Raw genomic sequence first — 21135 nt, forward strand, 5'->3', positions numbered from 1 at the left:
TTGTATCACTGATAGCCCAGCCCCTGCACATAAAGAGCGAGGGGATGAAATAACAACAAAGGAAATAGTATACACTGGAACTATGTAACAGTACAGTACAGTAAATTTGGACAATAAAATACAAGATGCTACCTCATAATTACAGTGTGTCTCTTCTTACCATACCTTAATATGGGTAATGTAGTTATGTAAAAACGTGTGTATGTATAATAATAAATTCCAAAGGGCTTAAAATACTTCTCATAAAAGTCAAATTAGTGTGAGACCCAAGCCAGTATGGGACCATTTTAACAGATAACACACATATATCTACTCTACTCTGTTATAAAGAAATTTGTCTATCCTGTCTCCTTGCACCTTATGACAATATCACCACATAGAAAGCTGTATATTGGAAACAGATGTAAAAAGATGTTATGATATGAAGCTTACAATTGTTGTCACAAGAATGTACTGTCTCTGATAAGTGCATGGACAGTCAGAATATAAATGTATTATCGCGCCAACAGCCTTTGTTCACAAGTAAACAGAGTGATAGCACATAGATCTGTAGTTATTTATGTCAAGGGTGTTAACATAGGAAATACTTCACATCATTTACATCATTTCACAACATATACAGCTTCACATTCGTTTGACATTACTGTATTCCTACAGTGAAAAGGCTTATTTTTCATTACGACATGTACACATGTTGGAGGTTTCTACAACCTGACATGTACTGAAGCAAAATGTAAGTGATGTATTATTTTCACCATTTCTGTAATGTCAGGGAAGGTTGGATAGAGTGTAACACGGGACTTAATAGTGTAACATTTAGATTTTTAAGTTACCATGTTTGTAACTTTTTGTTTAACATTTTTACAATTCTCATTTGCAGCACTTTTGGCCAGCATACTTTGGAAGCAATTGAAATTCATCTTTGTTGTCTGGTGATGAAAATGTGCTTTGAGATATGTGAAGTAAATTTTTATAATAATATAATACTCTGCACATTTTTCAAAACTTCCAAAAGTATATAAAGCTGTCCTGTGGGGCACAGCGTAACAGTTTAATGTGTGCTTCACTGTAGCAATGTTATAGTGATGTGAACAGTGCAATCCCTGTTCTGGAAGCGATTGACAATGATGCGGGTCAACGTGAGTCACAGAAAGACCCTTCTGCGCAATATACCAGCTGGGGAAGACGCACTCTACTAAGACTCTGTTGGTTCTGACATTTTCCGAGGTTTCCTTGGAGTTGATGAAAGAACGAGCAACCAAAAAATAGGAAGAGGGTAATAAATAACATTAGAAGAGATGAGCCAGTTAAAATACTGTTTGAGGATCATTTGAGACCGTGTGTGATGATACAGGAAAAGGAAACTAAACCCAACAAGAGACACACTGTAACAAATTATATTTATACTTAATATTCAAAATAGTTAGAACAGTTTCAAAGCCTCACTGAGTCTGTGAGCTTTATATGATTGTTACAGAACAACATCTAAAAGAGTAATGTATTCACAAACATAGTTTTCGAGTTAAAAAAAATAATTTTTGTGCTACACTGTACCCCACCTTCCCCTGCTACTGCCTACATGACATGTTTGTGCAGTTATGTATATATATTCTGTACTTCATTTTTGTATTATTTCAGATTTTGCAATACCACTAGAAAATGCCCCAAAGGCCGAAATTGCAATTATGAAATAAATAATTTCTACAGTCAATGGCGAATATGTCCCTTGAAAGAGTCTGTATGATTGTGATCCATGATCATGAGAAGTTAACCTATAAACTGTGTTATTACAAATAAGTTTTGGAATAGTTTTCAGTGACCATCTTTCAACATCAGAAAAATCGATTCATGTCAAAAGATGAAGTGGGCAATTACACCCTACAATCTTAATTAACTTAGAAGTACACTCAGTTATAATCTTTCTTTAACATTTCCATTCAGTTCCAATGAGGAACCAGTTTTTCTGATAGAGGAATATTCAGTGCCTTTAACAATATGGCACATCATTTTTCTCGCCTTACCTACCTCCATTTAAATCAATGTTATTTTAGGAAAACGCATAACCACGAAGAAGACAGTCATGCATTTCATTAGTAATATTGTGTATTAGGCTTTCGCATCTCTCAGTTATAAATTAATCATTTCCCAAGGTACAATGGAAAAAGAGACTTACCCACTAGTCTTATTTATCTACGTTTTCCAGCACAGTATCTCCCCTGTCGGCCCTACGCTTGATGACCACCATGTAATTCAAACTCTTTGCATGTACATATAAAAGTATTGAACACAGTCTCCACCAAACTTAATACAAAATTAATGCATGTTTTAAGGAAATTACACATAACTTCTCAATATCATTCAACATGCTCTCTACACCAGAGTTTCAGAATCCCATGTTTGTACTCAAATTACATATTTATTTTAATAAAACTGTCCTGCTTGGTTCTATTCAGAGAAATTTTTGAAGATTGGGTCAACTATCAAACAATAATATCCTTCTGCGATATTTCAATAAGTGTTTGTCTCTTTATAATGTTTAATGAATGAAATTATACTGTTTTCCTCATTTAAAGCCGTTATTTGCATAAAATTTTCATTCTTAATAGGTAAATTGTCATTGAAAGGTACAAATGTTAGCTGAGATGTAATTTATTTGTGACTATGCCTATGTTCCAGAAATGTATTATTTTAAGACTGTTGACCATATGTTTACAAAATAATCCCTTCTATTATTTGTGAGAATGTATTAGTGTAGGTTAACCTACAGCTTCCAAACTAGTAGAACATCCTTTATAACAACTTATCCAAATCCTGAGTTTTCCGCTGAAATTTAAATTAACAATGACAAATATTGTAATTGGGTTCAGTAACTCTGGACCCAAATTTGAATTTTACTAGCTCTTATTTGCTCCTGCTACCATCATCAAGACTGTGATTTTATTGGCTCTGCTGGTAAAACACACAAATACTTTTAGATTTCTGTTAATAATTCTGCAAACTTTCAATTTTTAGAGTATTTTAAATATTTGTTTGAAATTTGATACAATACACTATTAATTAACAACAGATCCTTTCTCTGAACACGTTTCCCTGTTGTAATAGATATTTGTTATATCCTTATTTAGCAGGTGCAAAATGCAATCCAAATCCTTCTGCATTCAAAATTCTACAACATATTTCAGTACACATTTTCCTGTAATGAAGATCACTGCAGATGTGTAGATTTTATTACAGTAATACAATTTCACACTACCTCCCATTTGTACTTACTCTGAGATATTTAAAATTTGTAATAAAGAAAAGTATTTTAACTTAACAGATATTCCTTCATTTAATAATAATTAACAACATTATATCTAGGCATTCTTGTCTTTCACAGAAGTTCTAACGATGTTAGTGTTCTGATGGTATGCATCAACAACATTGAAAATATTGCACATAAAGTAAATACACAGACTGAAACATGCATATAAAATGTTACAATGTTAGTGTTCTGATTGTATGCATCAACAACATTGAAAATATTGCACATAAACTAATTACACAGACTGAAACATGCATATAAAATTCAAATAAAATCTGAAAAGTATATGCTAAACATTTCTTTCCTGCCTAAGTAATATTTAGTACAGTCAAGCATTTGCATAAAAATATAAATACTGCTCATTCCTGTTGCCTCCATAGTTACATTCAGAGGTAGATCATATGATCTGATTTCAAGTAGATGTCAAGTCTGAAGCGTAAATTGATTCAAGCATATCATTCTGTAACAAATATTAACACTAACACAATTTCCACTTTCAAATAAATGATACATTACAGTGAACCTTAAATGCAACAATTGAATTTTCCCATTTAAAAAAAAGGATTTTATTCAACATATTCTGCATTCAGAAGAGAAAGCCTGTAAATAAGTCAGTTAATTTGTATAAAAACTCTAAGTCTTTATGCTAGTTCAAACTGTTTGCAACAAGGTCATCATGTTATGAACAACGTTACAACAATATTATACAGTGAAGATTGCATGACAGTAGCAGCACAGTAAGCATAGGTACTTCCCAATTCATGAGAAATCGAACTATCAGATGTGGTAAAGAAAAAAATGAAAAATAAGCAGTAGTTACCATATTGCTGCCAACTTAGAGATATTACTTGGGAATATTTAAAACTTGGTGCATGTGAAGTCACTGAGAAATAGAGAAAGGAGAAGTATAAATTCATATGGCATATAATAATGCATCAACTGGAATCATTGTAGGTAGAGAGAGGTCTAAATGGGAAATAATATAGATCGAATACTCATTGAAATTTAAAATAAGTGAATGGCAGATTATTATAATATTTCAGTGTTCAAAATTGAAAGTAAATTTACAGAATTAAGAATAGTAATAAACAGCAACTTTTACTTCCTACAATTTATTCAGAGTGTATATCAATCAAATACTTTATAGGATTCCCATTTTTGTTGCACTTTTAATAATGAGATGCCTACTTAAATACTCTTTTATGCAAATGCATACTTGTTTTTATTATCTATTCAGTATAAAAACCACACACATAACATGCTTGTCAGTATTTCAGCAAAGAAACATTTCTAGTAATGTATTATAATTACGAATGCTTCTAATTACATTACAAAATTTCCATAATAGTTAAAAAACGATAATTTGCAGCAACTTAAGTAAATTACGAAAAAAAACAAGGGAAACACATTTTCAGTCATCAGAGGACAATAAAAAACGATCATCCATAACGAAAGAATAGTTAGTTACAATAGACATTTTGTAACTGAACCACTTGTTTATGGATAGTGAAATACACAAGCAACTCATTTTTGTATGTTAATATTTCATGAAACTGTCTTCAGAATTAGTCAGTTCAATAGAGGTAGAGAGAAGCGTGTTTCCTTTATTAACACAAGACATATTATATGATTAATGCAGGTTGGCTTTAGTACTCTTGTAGCACCAACAATCTGATGGTCAATAAGATATCAATGAGTGCTAAGAAATATAATTTCATGTATTGATATTATATGTAATGATACTCCTTGCCGTTATAGGCAGAGCACCTACTCACATTTTAAGATTATTTTAAATATATCTTTAGAAATTATGGTACTTAAAGAAATGATTCAACATATTTCTAATGTACTATTAAGTGAAATTTTCGATTAGTGTCCAATTCCTTCAACTGCAGCTACTTTTTTGGTTATTAAGAAATATGTTTCTGTAGTTAAAGTTAATCACATCCTGTAAATGAAAACAGATCCAAACGTGATACTTATAATGATCTTCACAGATACCTTTGAGATATGTTCTTTGTGTGTTTTCAATGAAAAATCTTAGGATATGAATAAAAAATATTATTGTTGAAATTTGATATGAATATTAAAAAAGACTTTACCTGAAAAGTTCATTTCATAGACAAATGTTTACTATTATGAACAACTGTGAAGTATTACCTGGTAAGGGAATCTCACTTACAAAAACTGCCGTATATTTATTTTAGATGTGAAAAATAGTTAATATTTCAGGTGAATGCAGTTTTATATCTTGAAATTGTAGTTAAGTTTAAATTCAGATCTATGATTTTTATGTACTTGTTACTTACAGTTGCAATGTATTGAAATAATAAAAGCTACATTTTAACAAATGATTTATTTGTTATATGCATTTCCTTCATTTTTTCAGTACATTGTTAGTATTTATAGTGCATGTTGTTTTGCATGTTAAATTTAGACAGACCAATACTAAAATCACCAGCTGCAAAACTATAGGAGTTAGAGGTTTTAAATGAGTCACCTATTCTGTATTTGTTTGGAGTACAACAGTTCTACATCTGAATGTAGCTGACAGTCTATGATAAATTTTGTAGTTAATCACTGTTTGTAAATCAACTCTTCTCTCATGTTTAAAAGCTCTTTATCTGTACTGGCTGCTCTGTCACTCCAAAATTTCTTTCTTTCATTTTCTTTTAAGCAGAGTTGTAAAATAGAATGCAGAATGGGTATGTGTATTCAATTTATAGCTACTACTTTGGTTCACATTACAAATAACCTTCATGATAAATTATCAAACTAAATCAAAATAGTATAATAATTATAAACTACAATTTTCCACGTTTTCAGTACACTAAATACATATACAGGGTGGCCACAAACAGTCTGAAAAGCTTGTAAGGGTTTTGCAGGATAGGTTGTGCTGAGAAATAATAGTTGAAAAAAAATTTAGTAAGTTGCACCATTTCTGATTTAATTAGCCAGTTAGACCGTTTCAGATGCAAATTCAAGTGGCCCATCAGAAAAAGTGTCATTAAATGTGTTCTTAATTTTGTTTCCTCAAACTGAAAAAGAGAGTTTCACAATGACTGGACATGGAATGGTAATGTGGATCAAAACTGCTCCAAAGGCTGAACAGTCTCATGTGCTGTTGCCTCCACTAGGAGAACAACTGAAACTAATTGCATCTGGTGGGCCACTTGTATTTGCACACACAATGGTCTGACTGGCTAATTTCAATGCTCACTAACTTCAATTTTTTAACGATTATTTCTTAGCACAACCTTTCCTACAAGACCCTTACAAGCTTTTCAGAAAGTTTCTGATCATCCTGTATAAACAACACATATATTTTTATAAATTGCAGACCTTAGTTACAATTTCCACCTTAGAAAAGATATTATAGAGCTTTCAGAATTTTGTATATCTTATATATTACAGACTACACACTACAGAAGTCAGAGGCAGCACATCAATGATTACCATATAGGTCAGATAAAGTGTTGTGCCACTTCAGTAATGCAGTCATTTACTGCAAACATTTTGTGAGCCCAATATCAATATCAACATCAACATCCAAAGCGGGAAAAGATACACACAGTAATTGTCTGGACAAATACATAGTACCATTTAGTAATCTACACATGTATGATATATACTAAATCATTAGAAAGATTACTGCACTATTTTTACAGTGACATGAACTGTCTTTATTTTCTCTAATAAACTAAAAAGTAGTAACATTTTAAAGAGATTTTGGCTGAACATCATGACTAATATCTCTGCATAATAACCACAGAGCAAACAACATTCACCAATGTTTTTTTCACTCATTGTTGCCATCTCTGAATTATAAATAAGTAATGTTACTACCCATGCCATCATTTGAGGGAAGTATGACAACCTTTGTCTTAGTGAAACTTAACTGACTGCAACAGAAAATATGTTGCTTTGGTTCATATACTTTTTATTATGAATATTAAATGAGTGAAACCATTATGTGTCTGTACTTTTTTCCAGAGAATATGAAATGAGTGAAATAATTGTCTGTCTGATTTCACAACAAATTGGTGATAATATTGTTCTTGTTCAGATTTGTAGACATATATAAAATACATGGCACTTAATATATAGTTGTAATATATCATATCACTTACATCATATCTGCAAATTTTGACTTTACTGGATATTTTACGTTTCCTTACAACATCTGAGATTTTATGATTACATACATAACATACAAAGTTTCTATAGATATAGCCACTGTTAACATAGGACACATATTTAGAAAAGCATGACTGACAGCTTGTTACTGGTATTCACCATATAAGATTAACTAGTATTCAGACAAAGACTGTCTGCAATTTATGAATTTAAGATATGCTGTCTGCATTCATTATTACCTTTGTTGAATGTAAAAGCTATATTAATTTTTTATGTGATGAGAAACTGATAGATTATGTATAATTAGTTGGTGGCTTGTGTGAGGGTGTCTTCCAACACCCACCTACATTACATTTTCTAATACCAGACTTCAAAGAAAAACTGTGTAAAATTACAACTCTGAAAAACTCCAGATATAATTTTGATATTGTGTCTACCAGTATTGCTGTCATAATATGTCATATTAGCTATAATAAAACACACCCATATAAAGAATAAAATATAGTGGAACTTGTCCTTCATGATATAGTTAAAACAATGAAGCAGATTATGTATTACATTACTGCATTTCATATATAAGCAGTTCAATTGACATATTTTTATATTTATTATTTTTAAATTTTTATATTACTTTTTGATATTTTAGGCCTTTCTGCAATGAAAATGCATTCAAAGAATGCTGCAGGCTGTTCCGTGGATGACTTCAGAGATGAACATTGGGGTTCCAGCACTAAGCCCTCCATCAGTTTTCTCTTGCTCATTCTGGTCATATTCACAGTCAAAGTATCGGCTCTGCAAAAATAAACAAATATGGAAGCCAAAAGTTAAATATTTTGTTGAGAAAAAGGTAGATATACAATATTAATAACAGTCAATGTTAAAATAGTGTATGCTTAACATGTTGCTAATGGCAGTCTTCATCTATTAAAGTAAATATAATGTGTATTAGGCTACTATAAAAATTATTTGTGTAAAATTCTGAAGTAGTTAATGAGTTTTTACAAACCTCTTCATGAATTTTGCCACTACATATCAGAGTTATTAATTTCCTTAGATGTATCAAAACTTGGATATGTGATTCCCAACACCACCCTCAGACAACAGCTGCAGTTTTGTACATGTACAGCTAAACTTTCTGCTGGTTACAGATTACAACACGATGTCAAATGAAGTATTCCATATGGGTGGCAATGAAGTAGCATTTATTTTATGTTAAGAACTTAAGGAAGTGAAGAAAAATAGGAAAAGGACCCAACCACAAAGAGAAATCGAACACCCTGATAAAATCATTACATTCATGTGATGAAAGGTCATTGGAAAATCATTTTAGAATGGAAAAAAAAAATTATGAGTATCTTTTGGTGCTTCTTGTATACATCAAAATACGCACTTGATTCTAAAATAGCTCTGAATGAAGGCATACTAACTGCATGAATTGTCAGTTGCAATTTCATTATAAAAATTCAATTCAATTAACAGAGCCAAAACTTATAGTAGTTATGCAGGTATAAAGAACTTTTGAAAATGTTGGTAATTTTGCAGGAATGTTGTCTGCAGGTCCTTTCATTCCTTTCGGAAAGAAAATTGGGTTACTGTTATTGAAGTCACATTAATGCTAATCAATGTTAAAAATTAGTTGTTAAAGACCAGTACGAGATACCTATCACTTCTAAATTTATCTCATTTTAAGTCTTTATGAACTATTTAATGGTATTGAAAGGTATCAGTACGTACTCTTTCATTAAAGCTGTATGCAATTTGTGCAGCAATTTGTTTCCAGCAACTTGTCTTTGACATTTTTCTCCCTATAAGCATTCTTTGTGACCATTTCATCCACCTTCCCTCTGGGAAGGAAGGATGCTCATTTGTCTATTTATTTATTTACCCTTTATGCAGTTCATTTCTTCCTCGTTCCCCACCTTTGTGTGTGTGGTTGTGTAACCGAGAAGTAGTGAATGTTTTGAACCACACTCCTCTGTAGTCAGAGAGTATCCTATGTCATTGGGCTGTATTGCCAACATAGTATTTGGAATACCTGGGAAGGGGGGGGGGGGTGGACCAGTGGACCGGAGACATAGCTCAGGGACAGGAGGTGAATGCTTTGACTTGACGCAAGGTACAAGTATTGGCAGGTACCTCTTCCTTCCCACCTCCAGCTGACTGGGGTCCCAACGCACTGGAGACTTGGCTTTTGGCTCACTGTCCAAGCAGGGCTGATAAGTAATGGATGTGTTCGGATAATGTATTATGTAGAGCCGTCTTGATTTGATATTTCGCTTAGTTGAGATCAGTTATCCATTTCAATGGCATTTAATGTCCACAAACCATGATTAGTCGGAATTTTTCTGTTTATTTCGTATGATTTTTAGGTGCACTGTGTAGCATGCTTTGTTCTAAGTAGAGACCACTAGGCCTTGAGTCCCTGCTGGGATTCGTAGTATGAAGATATGTTATACTTTTTGGCTACATCCTTCCTTCCTTCTAGCCACAAGTTATACATTCCAATTCATTTATTCGTTTGGTCTACACTCAATTCTTTGTGTGTCTAATAGATTCTGGCCACCCACCAACACATGCTCTCTAACTCAGTTGTAGTTCATTTAAACCATGTTAATTGCACAAATCGTTTCGTCCTGAATTTACTGAGCCTCCATACGCCTGTCTAAACGGAATCTTGAGAAAGCTATATTAATTTTTCATAACTAACTGATATGTGCTCATCCTGCACCACACTGGCTATTGTGTACATGTTCACTCCTATGATACTAATTGTAGCACATAATAAAAGAAGAATTAGCAAGGAAGATGGTTATCTACATATATGGACGATTTCTGGTCATCATTGTGTTCTACTTTCTGTGCCTTTATGTGTGATAGCAATAAATACACAGGACACATCTGTGCATCCCCCCCCCCCCCTCCTATTACTCTGAAATACACTCTAGGCTCTTCCATATTTTCTATGTTTGTAACTGGATCACTGTAGCTTAACTGTTGCTTGCATCCATGCTGCAAGCCACGTGTGTGAAAATAATTTTATTATCTCTTTAGTCTGTATCCCGATAAGCTAGGCTGCATCTGATTGAATTGTGTCCTTGCTGTCCTATTCTTGAAGTAAATGTCACGTCAGGTAAATAACAAAGCCACTGTGCCAATTGTAACACATATTTGTGAAGTAGTGAGAGGATCATGTTATATAATAAATCAGTATTTTAATCAGGGGCAGCTTGCTATGAGTTAACATTACCCACGCCACTTAGCCACTTCTTTGTCCCCCCATTTAATCTAATCATGAAAGAAAACAGTAATGATCTTGAGATGTACAGGAACTGATAAGTATAAGAAAGACTGACCCCTCAGCTAGTATCTAGCATTTGGATTGCGCACGACATTATCTTCCAGTCGAGCCTGTATGCCTAACGTGTATTCAATCAAGTCCTTAAAGTCATTATCCGCTGCTCGAAAAAAATTGTTGTTCAATTGTTTTGTTGTCTTACTCATGCCAAGTACTGCATCCTTATTATGTCGATTGGCATACGAGCGACCGAAGAGAGTGCATGTGACCCAGATCTTGCTACAATAGCAATACATAGCCAGCACCTTGTCCAAGAGTTTATGAGATTAATTTTCCATCCCATAAAAGAGCTCATACACGACGCGATTCTTTCGTTATTCCATACGAAATATGAAGAAGTTGTAGGTGTTACCTACCAGAGAATAAAGTAATTTTATTATCGGTCTCTAAAATTATTCCTCATATCGTACTCACAGTTTCCTCTAAGAGACAAGATAAGGGAAATAAGGTCTCATACGGAAGCATATAGATATTCATTTCTTCCACGCGCCATTTGCGAGTGGAACGGTAAAGGGAAAAGCAGCAGTGGTATAACGTACCCCCCGCCGAGAATCGTATGGTGGCTTGCGGAATATGTACAGGATGTTCCACAATTCCTGTTGCACGCTTGTAGAGATTGGAAAGGGAACCACAGTAAATCAAATTTAAGTCCGGAAACGTCATCCACCGACGCCATAGAGTGTCAATATTATAGGCGCCGGCGCCTGTAAATGTATGTACGTGTACAGGTTGATTCCGTCATGATGTTACTAACTTTGTAGAATGGTGGAGAAGGGTAAATTTATCAGTTTGAGGTAAGGGTTCGTCTATAGGAAACGAACGAATCGAAAGTTATAAGCGAAAACAGATCTAATACCTCTGATAGTGGAGTACATATAATGGTACTGTTATTGCTAAAACTGCAGGATAGGCGACTTTCAGAGGTGGTAGTATGGACTAAAAGAAGGAAAAAAATATTCATTGAACATGGGCTCTAAAATACATTCCTGAGGAGAGCTATTAGCATTTGTTCATCTTTGCTACCATGAAACACATTTCCTGTATGGAACAAAGCTCACAGCTCTTAAGCACTTTAGAGCCATGTTTACTAGACCTTTTTCTTGTGTTTGTCTATACTACCACATCTGAAAGTAGCCTACCCTACAATGTTAGCAACAACAGTTCCAGTACATGTACCTCATAGTCAGAGATATCAGAACGGTTTCTGCCTATAGCTTTCAACTCGTTCGTTTCCGGTACAAGGACCCTTACCTCAAATTGATATATTTACACTTCACCCTCATCCTATAAAGTTTGCAACATCATGACTGAATCACCCTGTGTACACATACATTTACAGGCATCGGCGCCTATCGCTTTGATGCTCTGTAGCGTCAATGCATGGTGTTTCCAGACATGGGCTTCTACGTAAAACTTGATTTGCCAAGTCCCATCTACAATATCTATAAGTGCATAACATGAATTGGAAAACACCCTGTATGTAAATGCACTGTTTTCTCCCTTTGATGTCTATCCTTCTAAAATTTGCTCCTCCATTTGCAAATGAATGGTCGTTCCTCAGACCAGTTATGTAACTGAATAGTCACATACGAAGTCTACTTGCGTTTCAAAACTCCATCTATTTAAGCAATAAAGAAAGGAATGAAGCACTTTGCACGCGAAGGAAAGTAGAGCAACCTACTTTCATCAAGGTCTTACTTATTGGCAGTAGTGGAAGTCCTTGGGCGGCAATGGGGCGCCAGAAAGTTAAATAGCTTCCAGCTTTGTGCGAGGGGCTATACAAGTGTGAGTTTGCAATGCATGTAGCAACCCAGATTGAGCTGGACACATGCTCCCGCTGTTTCCAGGGCCTCCAAAATTTGGAATGTCCACACTTTCAAAAAGTTCGTTGTAGTATTTTGAACTGCTGTTAATTAATCTGCAGCGGTGGCTTTTAATTGTCACTTTTAGTCTGAGGAAAGTGGTTAGATGGCGTGGTCCTCGTCACTGGCGTTCGATAAGTTGTTCCAGGCAGTCACAGATATTTGCATTAGGATCAGTGCTGGAGATTCAGCAGGCCAATTCAAACGCATTTGACTGTTACACACGCCAAACAGTCACAGTTTAAACTCTGGTGCAAGCGACTTTTATTTTAAAAGGCAGTTACAGCACTATTATAACTCTCGTTAAAATTGCAAGCAAACAGCAGAACCTAGATCTTCAGCAACTCGATAGCCGTTCCGATTCATATAGTAAAAGACGTAAAAATGGGCACAGGTGTAATTATGAGCACCCCTCACTACGAGGGTATGGGAAGTGCTGCGGTCTGGCGACCAGGACCGAGAACGGTGCCTGTTGTTGACAGACCGTAGCAGTGAACAGTTGGAAGCATTGTTTGAAGCAGTGTAGTCACAGCGTCAGTTATTGTGTGAATTGGTGTTTGTTCAGGACTGCAAACGTCTGGCAGGTATGTGAAATCGTTTTCTTTTTATATTCTTTGATTAGTTCAAAACAATTTCTCAGTGATATCTGGAATAAAGGAATCCTAAGCTACTTTTAGAAAGACGTTTTATGTTACTCATGCTTTTAGGTTAGACATGGTGGTGGCCATGTTGCTTAAGAATGGTTGGTGTAAATACGGGCCCACTGGGTTGGTTTAAAAATGCGCCCCTATTTAAGGAGGGTCCATAATTACACCATCTCTTCTCTTAAACAATGTAAAAGATTTAAATAATTTTTTACGTATATGGTTAGTCGAATTTTGTTTAAATTTCATATATACAACTCACACAGTAACAAACAAACAAATAGTATTTTCAAGTTGCGATAATAGACCTGAGTGCTTTTGTTTGTCCTTGCAGAATACTGATCACGAAGAAGTGCTATGAATGTAAGAACCAGAGGCATCAGTGGGATAAATCTCAGATGGTACATGCCATAGCTGCTGTGAAAGCAATGGAGGCTTCTGTGAAAGGTGCTGCAAGAACATTCGGAGTGCTTCGTACCACTTTGCAGAGATTCCTTAGGTGTGATAAAATCCCTGAGCAAGCAGTTCAAGAGACAAAGTTAGGAAAGAAACCAATTTTAAATGCAGACCTCGAAAACCAGCTCGTTTCTTATCTCCTTGAGATGGAGCAAATATTCTTTGGATGCACTTTGGCAGATCTGAGAAGAATGGCATTTTCAGTTGCCCAGTGAAATAGTTTGATAACCCCTTTCAAAGGAGGAGAAGCAGGATGAGCTTGGCTCACTTTTTTCTTGAGAAACACCAGGACCGGCTTCAATTCGCAAACCTTGTGGAACTTCATATGACAGAGCCTTAGGCTTCAATAAATAGAATGTGATGGTTTTCTTTGATTTGTTGGCAGACGCTTTCCACAAACACTCATATCCAGCAGACCAACTGTATGACATGGATGAGATAGGCCTGTCCATTGTCCAAAGAAAAATTCCAAAAGTGATGGGGATGAAAGGAAGAAACAAAATTGAAGCTCTAACGTCTGCAGAAAGGGGGACAACAATCACAGTTATGAGCACTTCAAGACATGTCCCAAACTCTAATGAGAGGCTACCCCTTTGGTTCAATTGTTAGAACCTATCCATCAGTATGGGTTCAAAACAATTTGTTCACCAAATAGTTTGTTCATTTCATTGAGAAAACATGTCCGACTGAACAATGGTCTGTTCTCCTCATCTTGAATGGTCATTATAGCCACGTTCGAAATCCAGATGTGATTGACTTGGTGAATGAACACCACGTGACTATCATCTCATTTCCTCCACATTGAACCCACAAACTGCAGCCTCTAGATATGACGTTCATGGGACCTCTGAAAACGTACTACAACGAGGCAGTGAGAATATGGTTGCATCACAATAGGCATCCTCTCACACCTTACGACCTTATGGAGGTTTCTGGCCAAGCCTACCTTTGTACCCAATCAGCTTAGATAGCAATAAACGAATTCAAAGTAATTGGGTTATACCCTATGAATCGTTACATCTTCACCAACGCTGATTTCATAGCTGCTGAGTTGGTTGCAGAAAAAATTGCTCCACAGAGGAACATAGACCTAATGTTTCTGGATCACATGCTCCTCTACTTGCTATCTCTGGAACATCGACGTCATCTGCTTCTTCTTCGAGTTATCCTGATGTACAACCACATCAAGCTCTAGCTGTGCCAGTTGACGAAGTCATTGAAACACCAGCGACTTCTCATGGGACTTCAACAAATGCAGTTTCACCATTCTAAATATCTCCTGTCCCCAGCATTAAGGAGAAAACCACAATACAGGGACAAAAAGCAGCAACTGCCACGCCACACACAGATCAGTTGAACGCCACACAAAGATCAGTTGAAAAAGTCGCTTGACAAAAGTGATGTCAAGAAGACGTCGTTGAATTTCTCTAGGGTTAGAAGCCAACCTGCTGACAGAGGTGCAAATTCTAAAGGCCTTCAAAAAGAGAAAGTTTATTCTACAAAACTATCTGATTTATCATCGGACTCTTCAGGCTCCTGCAGCTCTCACCTTGTGGACAGTGATAATGAGCTTGATGTGAACGATGGGGATACACCAGACTCAAGTGATACAACTGCATCTTTTGTGATAAAAAGTTCTCTCAAGACAGGAGTGGAGAGATGTAGATTAAATGTGTTATGTGCCAAATATGGGCACACTTAGATTGTGCTGGCTGTGAAGGAGCTACTTACGTTTATGATTACCGTAAATAATTTCAGATTTCATGCATAAATGTACGAAAGTTGGTTTTTGTAGACTAGTCTACCATTTTGTATTGTTTTAACCCATTACATTAAAATATTTCAAAAGATTTCTCGCACCTTTTTATGGATGCCCGTGTTTGCACTACCATTTTCTTAAAGTTCCATTTTACAAGCTTTTTGTAAATCTTTGTTTTCGAATATAAATAATGGATACTAATCGTTGTTTCGCCTCTCAACATTTTTAAACTTGTTATAGTTGTTAATGAAGGTATAAAATCTAGAATTTTTACAAAACGAAGTACGTGTGAGTGTATGCTTTCCCGGCGTATACAGCTGGCGAAGAGTTCTCGGGCTTCCAGCCTGTTTGAAGACACCGCCACCCGGCTGGAAGCCCGAGAACTCTTCGCCAAAACGAAGTACCTTTAAATCATAAACAAAAGAGAGTGTTCATATTTACACCTCTTCCTCTATTATCTGCAGCTTGATGTAACGACATTGCCACATAACTGAGGTATCTCTTGGACATGACGGAGCATCCTCCACCTTGTATGACTATTAAAAGACGTTGTAAGCAGATCACTTACTAATTTAAAGTTAGTGGGGTGGTCTTTGAACAATGTAGCACTGGGATTCTAGAACCCTCACGAGCGAGCGCTGGTTGAGAATATCGAAACATGTCCTTATGGCGAAATATGTATGTCTCTTTCTTAATTTTCATCACCATTACAGAGTGAAAGTTATACTGTATAGTAATCCAATGGAAGTGAGTTTCCATTAATTTTTCTATTCGTGGTGCTTGTTTCAAAATTAATCAGAAGCCTGTGAATTTCTTTTTGGTAAAGAAGCACCCACTTAACTGGATGGAATTAGGTGACATAATAAGATAGGTCCAGATGTACAGAGTGCTGTCATGATCACCAGTCCTAAGCTTCCTCTATACTTTTACCTTTGCGTACTGTAATTTGAGGAAGACTTCTTTTCAATGTCTTATACCAGTTATTGAAATATTAGGAATTTATTTATTGTGTTTACGTCGTCAAGTTCATTGAGGAAATTAGACGCCTGGAGATCTGTGTGTATGGAAAGGCGATTTTGTAGATGCATAGTTTCTGCGCACATAGTCCGATTCAGGTAAACTAAACCAATTTCAGTAAACAAACGAGAGTTTTTGCTGTAACATAACACGGATTAAAGAAACATAAGAATTGTTACTAAATGCACTGATGTGAAAATATAGCATTAGTTTCAAGATACTATGATATCTGGTGAAAATAAACGAATGGATACAGTGGGTCTAGAGTGATCCAGCAAGTTGGCTATCACCGATGTGCCGAAGATGAAGGCCTACAAACCACTAGCGAGGGTGTTGCAGGTTACTCAGGATGGCCGTACTGGTATCAGAACCCCCTCCCTTCGATTACTAGTCCAGCTTGTCATTGCGCCATCTTGTGCAGCCACAGTCAGAATCGTTAATTATTGGAATTTATAAGAAGTGTTCTCCATCAGCGCGCTGTGTCGTCAAACGGCAGTTAAATGCACCCTGAGAAAGTGCTGTGAAGGTCTGCATCTAAACTTTTTACGGCATAGCAACGTATATTTCACAAAACTGTAGATATCTGACACTTACTGAAAGTGCTTGATTTTGCATACTTTTTGGTGGAGTTCCACTACGTCAGAGATCCGCATTTGGTGAATTTCATCGATGAAGTTTCCAAAGCTTTCAGTGTGTGTCTGTGTGTATGTTTTGCTTGCAGTATTGGCAGGGATTTAGCCAAATTTGCTTATCGAAACGGTAAGTTATATCGGTTGTTAAATACGTTACTGTATCCAAGTGAAGAAAATAAGGAGGCAAAACATCAGACACAAGTTCGATGACTGGGCAACATTTCGAAACGCTACTTGACATTTAACAGAAACCTCTTGAACGCCTTTGTTTGGTGAATCATTTCAATACATGTCTCCTTTGCAGGTTGGCTATCTGCTTGTTTGCAGACTCACCGATTCGGCTGATCCACCTGTACAACATGCGAATGCCAAACAGCTGATTCTACATTTTTACAAACATGAACAGCATTATCGCGGTTCATGTCATTGTTTGGCTAACAGAGCTCTTCTGACTCTTGTTTGATAAAAAACCAGAGGATCGATGTAGAATCAAAAACATGGTGCCCTGTACCAAACTATAACACTATACTTTACGTAGCACAGTTGTCCGAGCATTCGGGAGGACGACGGTTCAGTCCCGCGTCCGGCCATCCTGATTTAGGTTTTCCGTGATATCCCTAAATCGCTCCAGGCAAACGCCGGGATGGTTCCTTTCAAAGGACACGGCCGACTTCCTTCCCCGTCCTTCCCTAATCCGATGAGACCGATGACCTCGCTGTCTGGCCTCCTTCCCCAAAAACAACCAACCAACCAACAGTTGTCCGACTGCACTTAGAAATTTCCATTCAACAGCTTTCCCGCATGTCAGTGCTTGTTTTACGTACACTCTTTGACATAAAACTCGACCGGCGCCGGCCGCTTCAGAGGCTAAGTCTGCGCCGATCGCGACATGGGACAAAAAAACTGGCCAACTCGCTAATTCTCTAAGTCCGGTTATCTGCACAATCTGGCAACACTGTAGACTGCGGCACTTCCTGGAGGAAAACTTGTCCCATGATAGAGAAACCCTAGGCTGATTACGCCTGTGGTCTAGCGGTAGCGTGCGTTGTTTTCGTTCATAATGTCAGTGGATCGAAGGCAGCTGGCATAAAATATTTTTATATTTTTATAGCCTCTTCTGTCTGAATGCTGAAGACGTGAATGTAATGGTAGCGCAGACTCAACCTATTTCGCTTTCTGACACACCGATATCAAAATTTTATCCAGTAACGATTTTGCGGCAGATTTCCTGCAGACTGTCCTCCTCTGGACGCCGTATGCGGCAAAGCTCCGGGATCCATTTGCTGGCTACTGGCAGCGGCCGTGGCGACAACAGCGGCGCTGCACTCCCCCGTTCTTAATCGAAAGCGCCTGCTACCGCTCATCGCTTTTGATGATTTAAAACGCTTTATTATTAAATGTTGCTCCACAGAAAATATCTACAATTTCCATTCACGCTCAAAAGCAACGGAGACAGACGCCCTGATTAGTAGGCGGGTATTATATTACATTAATCGGCAAGAGCTGAGTATGGCCCGAAATTAATTTTATAGACTGGGACGAAATTAAACCACCTCACTACATTCGATGAATTTATAAATGCTTCATACCTCGTTTCTTTTTCTTTCAAACTCAATTATTTGTGCAACTTTTGGTCAATGTTCGGATGTTTTCGTCAAGCCAGAGTGAGCGTCTGTGGTGTAAAGTGTATTACAGTTCTTGTTTCATTCCTTATGGTAAGTCTATGCGATAAACTGTGTGAATACCTTGCAATGCATGCTCTGTAGCAGTGCAGGAACACCGCACATTTGGAGTTCCATGTATGGGTTCATGAAGTATTTATTGTTGATCGGAAGTGATAGTTAAGGTCATCAGATTTAAACCAGAAAAATTCGTCGTTTTGAAGGTTTCAGAGAACGGAAAGGAATTGCTAACGCCGGTGTTAGAAAACGTCTACAGTTAAATGATATTGCAAAAATTTGGAAGAAGGGAACTATATTAATCAACATGTGCACTTGATAAACAACCTTCTGACATGTTAGACCTATATGACGAACAAAGCTCAAATTTATATCGTTGACAGTCGGTTTGAATCTTTTCAGGACCTATTTTACAGTGAAGCACCTTGGCATTTGCAAAGCAGACATCCATGATATTAACTTCATTTACTAAGTCGAAATCGGATGGAGATTGATGTTTAAAGGCATTCTTCATATTTCGCATAAGGAATTTTTACTAGCAGTTTGCAACTCCATTAATTAAAATGGAAAATAAAAGGTTGTATTCAGCGGCTTCTACCGTGATTCGAACTGCTATGTCATATAGTACAGGCACTGCAACGCACAAGGGAACCTCTGAGCTAACGACACACTGGCGGCAAGAGGTGGATTATAGTCACTGCGATGTTGCCTGAGCCTCAAAACGCAACCTTAAACACACAAACAGAGGAGGAGGGGATTAGTGTTTTAACGTCCCGTCGACAACGATGTCATTAGAGACGGAGCACAAGCTCGGATTAGGAAAGGATGGGGAAGGAAATCGGCCGTGCCCTTCCTAAGGAACCATCCAGGCATTTGCCTGAAGCGATTTAGGGAAATCGCTGAAAACCTAAATCAGGATGGCTGGGCGCGGGATTGCACCGTCGTCCTCCCGAATGCACACACAAACAGGTGTTACTTATGTGAAGAACGCCGTTCTTGGAGTCCAGAAATTAAATATACTTTCTAATTGTGTCATCTTACAGTGGATTATATCGTACGAGTCTTCGATGTGGAAAACGAATGTCAAGTGAATTTAGCGAGGTAATGCCGGCCTACATCCGGAAGTAAATGCACTATCAGAGTGTTGACAAATACTTGCTACGACGCTGCCATTTCTCGGCTCTCTGACGAGGCAGCTCTTCAGCGAAATGCTTGCCGTGATTCTCCGATACGGTTCTTCAGAGTGGAGACGCGCGCGCACGTTTGGTTTTTATGCGGCGTTCTCCCCTGATGGTTTCTGACGTCGCCTTGTGGGCTATGTATACATTTGAGACATTCAATTATCATTAATCCAGAATGCTACAAGTTTCAGCTTCCGGCGTGGAAGAAGGCTGTTGACGCCGACATTATATCATTTCAACGTAGGGAAAGCTAAACGGATCATTCAATGTTTCTCATTCAACATAAAGCATGTGAGATAATTTTCCGTAATGTTCATAATCATCTAAAAATACAAACGAAGTAAAAATACATCGGAAGCTTATTCGAATTGAATATAATGTAAGATACCAAACGCTTTGCACCTCGATGTCGAATTTGTCCACGTGCAATCTTTTGCAGCATACACATAGAATGTCATGATTACCACGAGAATGAAGAAATATGTTGGTAAGGATGGAAGCAAGAAGAGACGCATTCAACAAATATTCGATTCCTCATGGCATTCATTTCATTTGAAACGTAAGAAGAGGTAAAGCGGGAATTTACTTTCGTTAACACGAAAGATATGCCGCACATATTGATAACGAGGAAGTCTGCGTCTTCATACGTTTCCTCCTTGAAATCTGTATGCTCTATTATATACTAAGTAGCCCGATCATTGTTTCAGTAATGTTACCCTCTTGTTTGACCCCGTAACGATGAACAGATTCCAAATGCATGTCTCTGCATGAAAGTAGCTGTTCGAACCCTTTCTGGGTTGTTTTTTGTGTTTTATTGCTTGGAATTCCTGAAGCAGACCACTGTGCCTTCCCCCCTCGTGGGTTAGGTCTCAAAACTAAACCGCTTTTTATCCAATGGCATAATTTATTCAGACAGCATCAGCACAAGACTATCAAACAAAGCCTTCCATTTACAGTTGCAACACTCTAACCAGCACTGACCGAAGTGTAATCCACGGTCATGGTCCGAAATTAGCAGCTGTCTGCTACTGTGGCAAAGTCCGTACTACACTTTCGATTCCGCAGCACCATTTTATCTGGTAACACTGTGTAGTTGCAGAGTTGTG

The 21135-nt window shown here is 37.0% G+C and overlaps 1 protein-coding gene across 1 annotated transcript in view; it reads right to left on the minus strand.

The window, feature by feature from the left end:
• Positions 1-5721: 5721 nt before the first annotated feature.
• LOC124722907 overlaps positions 5722-21135 on the minus strand; it is a 257768-nt gene continuing 242354 nt past the window's right edge. Inside the window, exon 4 of the mRNA XM_047248051.1 lies at positions 5722-8236. Within this exon, the coding sequence (XP_047104007.1) occupies positions 8114-8236 (123 nt within the window). The 3' untranslated portion in view covers positions 5722-8113. The remainder of the gene's footprint in view (positions 8237-21135) is intronic.

Source organism: Schistocerca piceifrons, chromosome X (genome assembly GCF_021461385.2).
Source record: "Schistocerca piceifrons isolate TAMUIC-IGC-003096 chromosome X, iqSchPice1.1, whole genome shotgun sequence".
NCBI classification, from domain to species: domain Eukaryota; kingdom Metazoa; phylum Arthropoda; class Insecta; order Orthoptera; family Acrididae; genus Schistocerca; species Schistocerca piceifrons.